The 12,635-nt window shown below is 39.7% G+C and overlaps 1 protein-coding gene across 1 annotated transcript; it reads left to right on the forward strand.

Annotated features, from left to right (window-relative positions):
• The first annotated feature begins 780 nt into the window (after positions 1–780).
• On the forward strand, positions 781–12,391 carry LOC110077930 (double-headed protease inhibitor, submandibular gland). Its single transcript, XM_078385588.1, has 6 exons — positions 781–2,013; positions 2,442–2,467; positions 5,477–5,601; positions 6,952–7,000; positions 9,861–9,976; positions 12,253–12,391. Exons 1-6 carry the CDS (start codon positions 1,962–1,964, stop codon positions 12,305–12,307), a joined length of 423 nt encoding a protein of 140 aa, XP_078241714.1. The 5' UTR covers positions 781–1,961; the 3' UTR covers positions 12,308–12,391.
• Positions 12,392–12,635: the final 244 nt, after the last annotated feature.

The following is a 12,635-nucleotide window of genomic DNA, read 5'->3' on the forward strand; positions in this document are numbered from 1 at the left end:
GGCTGGAGGGCCATTTCCCTGCCCTGAATGGGGTTACACTCCCCCTAAGGGACAGGGTCTGCAGACTGGGGGTGCTTCTGGACCCCAGTCTAACACTGGAAACCCAGGTGGACTCCGTGGTCAGAGGTACCTTCCTTCAGCTGTGGAAATCATACCAGCTACGGCCCTATCTGGATGAGCGGAGTCTCGTTACAGTTACACACGCACTGGTAAGATCTCGTATACATTACTGCAATGTGCTCTACGTGGAGCTGCCTTTGAAGAAGGTCCGGCGACTGCAACTGGTCCAGAATCGAGGCGCACCTGATGAATGGTAGGGCCGCAAGGGAACATATCACGCCGATTCTGTTTAAATTACATTGGCTACCAGTTGCTGCCTGGGCCCAATTCAAAGTGCTTGTTTTGACATATAAAGCCCTAAACAGCTTGGGCCCTGGATACCTGAAGAACTGCCTCCTTCCCCTTTTGAAAGAGCCCTCCCTCAAGGAGATAAGAGGGATGGCTTGTAGAGAAAGGGCCTTTTCAGCAGCTGCCCCCAGACTATGGAATGCCCTCCCGACTGAGATTCGTCTGATGCCAACGCTGATGACATTTCAGCGCCAGGTCAAAATCTTCCTGTTCCAGAAGGCTTATAATTGAAATAATATTAGCTGTGGGTCCTGATGGCAATTTTTGGAGTATATTTTTTAATTGCATTATAATTGTTTTGCCTTTTTATTCTATTTCAAATGTAAGCAGCCCAGAGATCCTTGGGTAGTGTGGGTGGCATATAAGTTAAATAAATAAATAAATAAATAAATAAATAAATAAATAAATAAATAAATAAATACATACATACATACATACATACATACATACATACATACATACATACATACATACATACATACAACAAATTCAATAAGTCTTTGAATGTTTATATGTATATATTTATTTAAAAAAAGTCCCCTCCTCTGTTTAATATCTCTAGAGTCAATGGCTCTTCTTGAGGAAGAATTTTGGTCCTCAGTTTCCAAAACCTTACACATTTGGTTCCCCTTGGGATGAGAATCATATGGATGGACAATGCAAAAATTGTGCCAGGAACAGAGATGTACACGAACTGGGAAAATAGTGGTTTGTGGTTTGTTACTAGTCACAAACTACAAACCATGAACTTTCACAAACTTTCCCAAAAAATGAACTGCTTTGTGGTTTGTGTGATTTGGGAATTTCAGGAGTGGTAGAATTGCCTCCTTTTTGAGTTAGAGTTGCCAAACTCCCAGAAACTCTTCAGGGGACTCTCCTCCCCACCCCCATGTCAATTTTTGGTGAAGTTTGGCTTTGGGACGGCTTTATGGTCCCTCAAAGCAGGTCCCCTCAAGAAAGTGGTCTTTAGCAGCTGGCAATCTTTATCATACTTGGACTGACCCTTGTGCTGACTGTCCTCCTCACAAGTCTTGTCAAGATTGATTTGGGATGTCCAAGTTATAGCCCATGTACGAATCACCAGTGCCAATAATAGTTCAGTGTTTCATTTCATTATGGGCAGGCATGTTTCCTTGAAGTATCCCAAAGTGAACCATGAAACACCCCATCTCATCCAGGAACTTCCGGAGTTGAGAAGCCACAATCTGTTCCAACATCTTGCATAAGAAGGGAATATTAGAGACAAGTCAGTGGTTATTCAGTATTATCAGGGTTCAACTGTGGGTCAAATATCCTTCTCCAGTGGCATTTCCGCACCACGGATATTAAATATACTATACATTTATTTCAATTTACAGTATATTTCCTTATGGCAGGGAATCAATCATTTGTTACGCAACTTCATGTGGTCTGCCAAGCATTGTATAATTAGGATATCTAATGTAAACACGTGTGTATATAAATCTGCTTATGCTGCATGTACACCTGAAATCTTGCTTCTGAGATCAGCTCCTCTCAGAATACCAGAAGACGGTTAAACCATCATTCCTTCCATGACCATGGGGACATTTGTTGTCTTTGTTCTAGCACTTTGGTGCTTCTCAGGTGAGTTTCTCTTGCACAAAAGTATTCCCAGGATGATGGTTGTCATGCAGTGACTCTGAATATTCTGGAAAGGTGGGGGGAAGTGGTTCTTGCTCTTTTTATTTAAGATGGAGTCCACAAGGGAGAAGTGTCCCTTCTCCTGCAAAGTCCTAACTTACTTTATATATATATGATGCACAATCAGAAATATTAATACCTTAATTAACATTAAGGTGGCAATTATACAGGCATCTCACACTGTAACGTATCAGAAGTCTCATAAGGCTTGATTAATTTTCTTTCTTTTAAAAGGGCATATTTTAGTTCAGAAATTCATTTGACCCTATTTTACAAAGGTCACCAGCTAGCAATCTCCAACCAGACTTAACTCTCAGAATTCAAGAGCATTCAAAGACATAACACAAATGCATCTTTTGGTCTTTTCCCAGGTGTCATCAGTCGAGATGCAGGCGAGGTGAGTCAAACTGGGATGCTCTTGTAGCTATCGGTAGCTTGCGGTGCCATAAGAATAGTGTACAAATCATCCGTCTTCAGTAGACGAGAGAAGAATGTGTCTTATAGTTACCAAACATATTACTTAATGACGACAAAAATCTGACACAATCCCTCAAGCATTACCTTGGTGTAGTTGAAATGACTTACAGCTGTGGAAGGGTGTGATCATTGCCATTTCAGTCTGGTGTGTATAAAACAGCTTCCGCTTGGATTGTGCTCATTTTTTTTGTAATGCCTAGTGGAAAAACAAGGAAAATAAGTTGTTAAGGAAAACAGAAAACCAAACTCGAGACATCTTCATTTGTGGTATCCACTGCTAGACACAGGGTAGCTACTATAGGTTAGCCACAGACAGACAGGATTCTGCATGACTCCAATTCTTTAGCCCCCTAGCAGGTCAAATAGAAAATTCCATAGTGGACTTCATCATCTCCCTGGAAGAAAATGTGTCATGGGCAAAAATAGCTATTCACAAGTCTATAAAACCACCTGCCCAGTGAAATCCAGTACCATCCTAACTGTGGCTAGGCTGATCCTTGTGGCTGAATATGAAAAATGGCTTTTGCACCCTCAGTTCATCTATAACATGCCATGCTTGGTTATGTAGAGCCACCCAAGAATTTCATATAGAACAAAGCTCTTGTATTGCGGCTCATGACTATGCATTGGACTTTCAGAGGGAAAGGCAGTCTCACAACTTAGAGAAGCCCCATCATCCTGAATTATGGGACTGGGAGCCATAACAATCCATCAGCCCTCTTACCTTCACACCACTCCTGAACCATTTATTTGTGCCCTTTAAAAAGCATGTTGTGCACTTTTGTAACTCACAAGAATTCTCTGTAATTCACAAAGGTGCATGGGAGAATCCATAAAGGAAGTTCTGACGGCTATATGACTGCAACAGGAAGCACTCCCATGAAATGTTGAGATGATTCACTCAGATTGTCCCCAAACTGCCTTTTGAAAGCATGAGAAATAAGGGAAAGCACTGGTTTCAGGAAGACCTCAATGCTCAGGTCTTTCAAGGATGGGAATTAAAGAATATGAATGGTTGTATAGGATATTGTCAAAGATGTCTGTCTCTCACTGGCATAAGGTTCATAAGATGGTTTGGGCAAAACTGGGAAGGGGGTAGCTCAAGAAGCGAGGGTAAGATTCTGGAAGCAAACTCCGTGGTACATTGCTCTTACACCAGCACTGGGAGTGATGCAGTGTCCTGCATTGCCACTAAGCACAGCAGGCTAGCTTAGGGGATACAGAGTGGATTTTATGATATCAAAGAGATGAATGGAGTGAGGACTCAGCAATGCCAACTGCTGCTGCCACCAGCATTGGCAGAGTCCAACTGATTATAGGACTTGCTTTAGGTGCAGTGAACAAAATCAGGGCATAAAACATAAAATCAGGTTATTAGCAATCATCTTTTGCCTTCTTACAGGACTAATCTTTCAGAACCATACAGGCAAAACTTGTCTAAATTTTAATGAGTTATTTCTATTAGTTTAAGGAAATGCTTTAAGAAAACCTTACAGGCATTTTCTGAAATATTGTTTGGCTCCCTTCAAACTGTGTCCCAGTCCATTTTCTCTTGAAGCCATTGTATGGCAGTCAGGATTACATAGGCTAGCCACCTTATCTTGAGCAAACTCTATTAGAATGACCTTTCATACACAGTACGGAACACAGTTCACAGCTGAAAGACTCTTCAGAAATAATAAACGTGTTGTTCTGGAAACACCTGCTTGAAAACCAGGCTTCTTTACCTATCGGCCATGATGACCATGAAGGGGTAGGTGTACACTGGCAGATTGTCAGTAGTTGCCACGTGGGCATCGGCAGAGGACTGGGGGCTGGGACTTTGGAGCACACTATGCTTGAGAGAACAACCTGGCACTGGACAGTTTTCTCCCACCATCTGTGCAAGTAGGGAAGCTTCTGGACCATCGTTTTAGAGTAGTAATGACAGAGGGGAAAAGTGAGGTCATTAACATTGACTGGACTGTCTGCATTTGGAGATGTCCCACAACCACTGTTCCGTCTTACTCCTTCCCCCCCTCCTGAGGCTGAGGCTACCCGATGGTGAACATTTCCCTGCTGAAATAGCCTTCACATTACTACTTAAAAAAAAAACCTCTTTTTTTTCCCCTGTCAGAGCATTGAAAGAGGAAGAGACCAATGAGGAAGTGATAATCCTGATTATCTTTTCCCATGGTAGAATGTGGAAAAGTTATTCCCTTGGACTACATCTCTCTGAAGCCCTCGCTAGCAAGGCCAGTGGACATGCTGTGTATTGGAGGCTGTTCTCCGAGTAATAGCCTTCCCACAATCTGTGAAGGGCTGAATGATAGGGCTTCTTTGGCTCTCTTTGTCAGAGGAAATATCCCCTCCAAGAGGATCAGTATAGGTCAATCAAGGAAGCTGGTCTGGGAAGGAGGAAGGGCACGTGTTCTCTCTCTCTCTCTCTCTGTGAATATACAATTGGAGGAATGATGCAAGCCAACAGTAGCTTCATCCACTTTGTGGGTTGCCCTTTTACTGCTGACATGGCTCCCCATCCTTTACATTCAGAACATAATTGTTCTGTTCCTACATATAGTGGGGCTGTAACTTGTTAGAACGTAGGCCACATTAGGCATTTTCAGTCCCATGTGGACGCACTTCTTGCCATGGAAATACAATTTTTGTTTTCTTGTGGTACAGTCATGAAAAAAACTTGCAAGCTTTTCTTTTCTTTTGTATGGAGATGATGGTCTGAAGGAATACCACAGATCTAAAAGACCCACAAAAATCAGTAAATACAGTGACCGGCGTATTGTACAATAGCAAAAGATAAATAACATGGTAAAAATAAGATCAAGGTATCAGGAATCCTGCAATTTTTCCTTCATTGAAAATCATTTGAATATTCCAGTCAAATTATTTTCTACTAATATTCATCTAAAATCCTATGCAATTTTTTTTCCAGATCGATTGCAATTCTTTTATGGTTGCGAAAGGCAGAATTAGGCCCTGTAATAGAATGTACAAACCACTGTGTGGAACAGATGACAAAACATATACCAACGAATGCGAATTTTGTAGGAAGAGAGTGTAAGTAATGCAGCTACCAAATGTTTTCGAGGGGAACTGATCACTATAATTCTTTGGGAAAGGACTGTGTTACGTTCATATGTGCTGCCCCATCTCCACCCTGCTATTCTCCCAAGATGCTCACAATGTCATATAGACCCAGTATATGGGAGAAATCCGGTTTTAGGCTCAGATCCATTTTCACTGATTACTTGTCTTGTGAATAGCAAATCTTTGTAGGCTTGTCATAAGGTAATGAGCTTCAGTGCTGTGCAAAGGCAGGCCCCCACATTGCCCTGGCTGAAGTCCATTTTGCTATGTAGAACGGACAAATGATGCATAAAGCTAAGTAACCAGCTCTTGAATCCAAGAGGTTCTCTACACAGTAGCATTGTTCATGTTCATTCTGTGATTGTTTTGGTGGGGTTTTACTAAAGATTTGAATAGATCATGCCAGTATTGGAATCCACACATGTGGAAGGTTTTGTTGCTGGAACTACTGGAATGACGCAGTGCATCCCAGCACCCACTGTCTACACACATCTAGAATTGCTGCCTGAGGTCTCACACCCAACACAAATTGCCTTCCCCTTTTACCAGTCTTCTCCACCCTCTTCACACCTACTTTACTCTCGCTCACTCACTCCCTTTCCCTTCTTCTTGCACTGACCCACCATTCGCAACTCCTCATGGCTTCTCTGCTGTTCATTTTAATTTTAAGGTTCTTATTTTTATGTTTAAAGTGATAATATTCGGGGGGGGGGGATAAAAAAGCAGAACACAGGAGCAGCTCACATGTCTTCTGCTCTCTCCCCAATTACTTCAGTCCTTCTTGCCTTCCCGCCCTGCTTATCCTTCTCAAATCTTCACCTTTTTCCTGCAATGCTTTCTGCAATGTTAAGGTTTACTATTTTTCCTTTTTTTAACTTGTGTGTTGTGGTGCAAATATTGCAACATTAAAGAAAACATTTTAAAAGCAGAACACGGGCAGGAGCTGTTATCACAAGAAACAGGAACAGCAATGAGGCATGAAGGGATGGAAACAGACTGGGAGAAAGGCACCCATAAGGGCAACTCAAAAAAAAATATGACACACATCTACAACATATTCACATCAACATGGTACTGGTGTCCACAAGAGCAGACTGCATGCTGGAGCAAACTTAAGCAAAGTTTTGGGTGTTTTGGTCCCTCTTTGACTCTTTCAAAACTAGTTTCAGCCTAGCATCACATGGATGTAGAGCCTGTATCAAGGGAGGAATGAAAATTTAACAAATGCTCAGTGTAGATAGGCACTTATACCTCTAGGCACCTACATAAAGCCTTTTAAAGTAATGGCAAGTTTATCTTTCATTTCTTTCCCTCATTCAGGGAATCCGGAGTAAATATTGCTAAGAAACATGACAACCAATGTATTTCGGTAAGTCAGCGAACAAATAAATGGTTCGCAGTTAAGCTCTCCAAATTCAAATGGCAAATTTTTATTGCAATTTATTCATTTATTTTATTTGACCATTATACTGCCTGTCTGGCTACCAGGCTACTCTGGGGGTGTTTACAGTTTTTATGCCGAAATCATTTTGTGTTTTAGGGAATGAGATGGGAGTCCCGTGCAGGCATGGGGACTTTACTGTATATCCATAAGGACTGGAGATGCAAGAATATGTGCAGAGAGCAAAATCAATAGATATCAGGCATTGAGAATCTCTGGCTAGATTCAGGTGGTTAAGTTTCCCTGTCAAGCCCACCACCCTCTTTCCCAGACCCTGATCCTTTCTTCCCAGTCAACAGGTTTCATCTCCCATCCACTATTTGTCTGAGATAGGATCTTTCCCTCACTTACCACTGCACATCAGAAATGAGAACTTTTTCCTGCTCTGTGCTGGGCTTCAATTCTCATGCATGTTATAAAAATGAGTCATGTATAGAGTATTAAAGTTTATAATATTCAAACCACATTAATTGAGATATATACAGACACAGAGAAGCCAGGAATATTTCTCAAGGCTAGTATGTTTATGATGTGTATAATTCCTATATCGATACATACATATCCACTGGGAAGTCTAGAAAATAGTTCATGAGAAATGCTAAACACATTCATAGAGGTGCCTAATTCATATAGTCCATGTCTTGTTAGGTTTGAAGTTTCCTTGAGAGCTTTTTTTTAAAAATTCTCTCAATTTTTCTTCAGAATCTAGTGTTGCTTTGGTCCATTGCTGCTAACTAAGAAGCTTGATTTCAGTTTTCTTCATCAAAGTGCTAGGACTCAGTATTACCCACAAATAATCTGAAGTATAGAAAATAGAAATTTGCATTCCACACACCTTCAATAAAATACTTAATTCAAATCATTGTTGTTATTATTACTATATACTCACAAACGTCAGTACAAGTGAACTTCCCAGGGAGAAAAAACCTCTCTCTTAATCAGTTTGCACCTACAGTATCTTTAAATGTTTTCAAGGCATAACCATGCAGCTGTTAAACTTCTTTCATAGTGACTCTTAAAGTAATAGTTGTCAACTAATAGGAAATACAGACAAGCCCCCATAATTCATGAAAACCATGTAAACTCCACATTAGCATCTAGGCCATTAGGCATAAGTGATTTTAACCTAAAAATCCATACCATTTCCAGCTCTAGTACTTGCTTCTTCATTTTTCTATTTCACTTACATTTTAAAGCTGTTTGCCTTGACATCTGTTTCTGTAAAGTGACTAACGAATAGTGCTTCACTTGTTTATTTATTATGTGTGATTATTATGCTCTTGTATTCAGTTTTTTTGCTGGCCTAGTGGTACTGCCCACGTATAGTTTTAAACAGTCACAGACTATTAAGTAGACCACACTAGGTGTTGAGCATGTTGAAAACACTTTAGACCTAAAATCAAAATTCACCCTTGGGATAATTAATGTGGAAAATGTAATGTCTGCTGTCAAGCAATTGAGGGTTCAGGTTCATGCTGCCATATGGATTTGCTTTAATAAATATAATGTAATTGAAAAGTGAGCTTTCAAATCTAGAAATTCACAGACCTATGTGTGAGATTCCCTTAGTGTAGCACCTGATCATCTCCTCCTCTCCTTTGTTTACAAACCAGTTGTCTTTGTTTTCTGCTCAAAAAAGCTTGTTCTTCCCTCATGCCAAGAGGTGGCAAATCCTATGACATTCCTATGGATGCAAGCAGATTGTTTTGCAGAGTCACTGAATTTGTTTTGGCTCCTACAGGCCAGGTTTATCAATACAGCTTAGACACTCGGGAGGAAGAATCACTGGCTTGTGGACAGAGAAGTGTAATTAACTGATCTTCACATAGTCATTTTCATTCTGACACTTCCAAAACATCTTATTTACCTGTTCCTTTAATCGAGGGACAAAAATGGCCATTTACCTCAGGTATTTAAGGCCTAAAATGTGTGTCTCTGTGTCTGTCTGTTGAATTAGATGCAATAACCACAGTCCTGCAATGTTTCGTATTATTCCAGATTTCTTCCATGCGTATATTAGAAATACAAATTTAATTTTAATGTGACAAGGTCAGAAACAGAATCTTGCGAGAGTAGTTCTTATAAGGGAAGGAAATGTTTTCTCAGCTAGGAGGTTCCTGACCAAAAAAGGAGAAAGCAATATAAATCAACTGAGGAATCTGTTGCCCTCAAATAAGTATTGTAATCCTTAATAGCCACCAAAAATATTTCATTTATTCAGCATTCATTCAATGAACCAGGTGGGAAAAAAATGGAAAAAGTGTAGAACTAAGTGAAAACAAATTTCATTGCCTAAAGAAGTGAGACTAATTCAAAAGTAACTTTTTATTTCAAAGTACGTAACTGTTTTTGTGCATGCTGACACTAAGTATGGCATACGTCTGCCTATGGAATACTCTTACCCAATGTGAAACATATGTTGTAGAGCAGTGGTTCTTAACCTTGGGCCTCCAGATGTTTTGGACTAAAACTCCCCAAAGTCTTCACCACTAGATGTTCTGGCCAGGATTTCTGGGAGTTGCAGTCCAAGAACATCTGGGGACCCAAGGTTGGGAACCACTGTTGTAGAGGAAAGAACTAAACCTAAAGAAAGTAATACAGAGTAAAGCAGCTTGGCAACCCCTTGAAAAGCAATGACTATAAAGGTAACTAACAGTGCCGCCATGGAACGAATAAACCTATGTGGCAATCTGCTGCTCATAGTCGTCACTGCACTGCTTATTTTGTGATTGTGGGCTAAGTCTTGTTTAACAGGAGGACTGATTCAGAATTCCATGACTCTTTGTAGGATTTCTGCCGACGATTTTCTTCACACCCAGGAATGTGTACAATGAACTATAACCCTCAATGCGGTTCTGATAACAAAACATATGGTAACGAATGCACTTTCTGCAGCTCAGCCTTGTAAGTATAGAGGTGGTCAACATATTCTAATTAACTGAAGTAATAACTGAATAATATGAATTGGATTGATGTGAATTGAAAGGTGACTTGAAGAAATTGCTAGGGATTTCCTCATCTACCCTGTTTCCCCGAAAATAAGACCTAACCTGAAAATAAGACCTAGTATGATTTTTCAGGATGCTTGTAATATAAGCCCTACCCCCAAAATAAGCCCTCATTAAATGAAACCCCACCCTCCGCCATTGTGTAGCAACTGGAAGATGACATAACTGTATTTTATTGTTTATTGTTTATGGTTTTATATTGTTTTACTTTTCTTATTTCGGTATATATATATATACTTTCTTTATATTGTCTGGAAGCCACCTAGAGTGGTCGCAATGACCAGATAGGCGGGGTATCAAATAAATAAAAAAATAAATAAATAAATAAATAAATAAATAAATAAATAAATAAATAAATAAATAACTAAATAACTAAATAACTAAATAACTAATTAAATATTTGTGACGTTCCTCTTTCACGTCACAATGGTCAGGACACTCTCTCTTTCACACTTTCTTTATGCTGCCACCAACCACTCCTTCATAAGACTCTTCAGACAAATGTATGATTTTAAAAATAAAAACTTGTATTTTATTGATAACAACAGAAGGAATGGTAAATCACTTTATCAACTAAAATAAAAAGGCAATCAGTAATAATAAAGTATCCCCTCATACACACTATCACTCAGACCTTAACTCTTCATAACTCTCAACTCTAACTCTACATAACTCTTAACTCTCAAAAACTGACTCACATCATTCACTCACCCCCCTTATATACACAGCTCCACCTCCTGGAGTCCCACCTCCTGCCCCGCTATAGGCAGAAGAGCTCCAGCATACCATTGATAGGCAGGTGACGTCATCGCAGCCGTCACAATAATTAATTAAAATATTTGAATAAAATGTAGATTGTTGTCCATGAAAAAAATAAAACATCCCCTGAAAATAAGCCCTACTGCATTTTTGGAGCAAAAATTAATATAAGACCTTGTCTTATTTAAGGGGAAACACAGTACCTGTTAGTACTTTGGTATGTTTGTGCAAGGATGAGAAACAGCTAACTAATTCAGTCATTATCCAGAATTTGAATATAATATATAGCCAATAGATTAATGGAGTTTAATCAATGGAGAAAAATTAAAATGTGATCTCAGAACCCTACTGTCAGCCAGATTATGTTCTGAAGTTGTTTCCTTGTTTACAAAGGGTTTTTCCAGTCAGTGTATTTATACCCCTTTAAGTTCCCTACATCCAGATGATGTTCTTTTTATCAACCTTTGTAAATAAAATAAAATAAAATCTGCATGGATTCTCAGACCTTTTTCTCTCTCCCAGACATCTTGCTGTATTTCTTATATTGGTTTGTGCTCAGGTAGACTTTAACAGTTCTCATTAGCGGTGTCCATTTCTTCCACCAAAGGAAACAGTTCTGCTAGAGGAAAGGACTCAGTGTAGCTCTCTACCTGGGGCTGCCTATGGCAAGGGTCAGGAAACTTCAACAGGTCCAAAATGCAGCAGCCAGATTGCTAACTGGAGCTGGACACAAGGATCACATAACCCCTATTTTTTATAGCAGCTCCACTGGCTGTCAATGTATTTCTGACAGAACACAGAGTGATGGTTTTACGTTATAACCTATAAAGCCCTAAGCAGCTCGCATCCAAGCTATCTCAAGGATCGCATTTCCCTTAATGAACCTACTCATGTGTTAAGATCATCTGGAGAGACCTTCTTTCAGTGCCACAACCTTCACAGGTACCTTTGGTGGGGACATTGGAGAGAGCTTTCTCTGTTGCTGCTCCCAGACTCGGGAACTCCCTCCAATCGGAGGCCAGACTGGCTCCATCTTTGCTGTCCATCCACAAGCAGGCAAAGACCTTTCTCTTCAGACAAGCTTTCCTTTAAAGACTGATTGCCTGAGGAAAAAAAATTCAGTGGATGGTTGTACCTAAACTGCACTAAATGCACTTTGCTATTGCTTATGTTTTTTGGTACTGTATTCACTGAATCTTTTAGCATTGCATACTGTTTGTTACTCATCTCAGATACTGTCTTTTAATTGTCGTAAGCTTCCTTCAGTCCTTTTTAAGGAGAGAGGTGGGTTAAATATATTTAAAATAAATCAATTAATTAATATATCTCATCAATTATGAGTGCACCTTAGGGTAACTTTGTTTCACAACTCCGGCTACTTAATTTTAATAATGGGCTTCTCTTTTTTTGTAGGAAGAGCAGAGGCACTTTATTCCGCAAGCATGGGGGAAAATGCAGGGAGGAGTAAACACAGGTCTTCTTTGTCTTGTTTCCAGAAAACAGATATTGCACCAGGAGATGCAATCCAGCATTAAAAAATTAGCTTAAAGCAGTGCTTTGTCTGGATTTTTAATGTTGCACCATGTTTCACATAAATTAATTTACTGTTGTTATTGTTGTTGTTCCTCTGCTATGCTAGACACGGTTTTGAGGTTCTATCTAGTGTTAGGGCTTCAACCACAGGACTTGAAAATATTATGGTAGACCGTGTCTGCTGCCTAATTTGTTAAGACAATGCTAATTGGTTACACAGTCACCAACAAAGGACTTATTCCATTATAGATGATCACAGAACA

This window comes from Pogona vitticeps, chromosome 2 (assembly GCF_051106095.1).
Source record: "Pogona vitticeps strain Pit_001003342236 chromosome 2, PviZW2.1, whole genome shotgun sequence".
Taxonomy (NCBI): domain Eukaryota; kingdom Metazoa; phylum Chordata; class Lepidosauria; order Squamata; family Agamidae; genus Pogona; species Pogona vitticeps.

Bases quoted from the DNA above. Each gene is read 5' to 3' on its own strand.
- LOC110077930 (XM_078385588.1), top strand. From the start codon at position 1,962: ATGACCATGGGGACATTTGTTGTCTTTGTTCTAGCACTTTGGTGCTTC. The intron at 2,468-5,476 runs GTGAGTCAAACT...TTTTTTTTCCAG, and splicing joins TCAGTCGAGATGCAGGCGAG to ATCGATTGCAATTCTTTTAT. The intron at 5,602-6,951 runs GTAAGTAATGCA...TCCCTCATTCAG, and splicing joins GAATTTTGTAGGAAGAGAGT to GGAATCCGGAGTAAATATTG.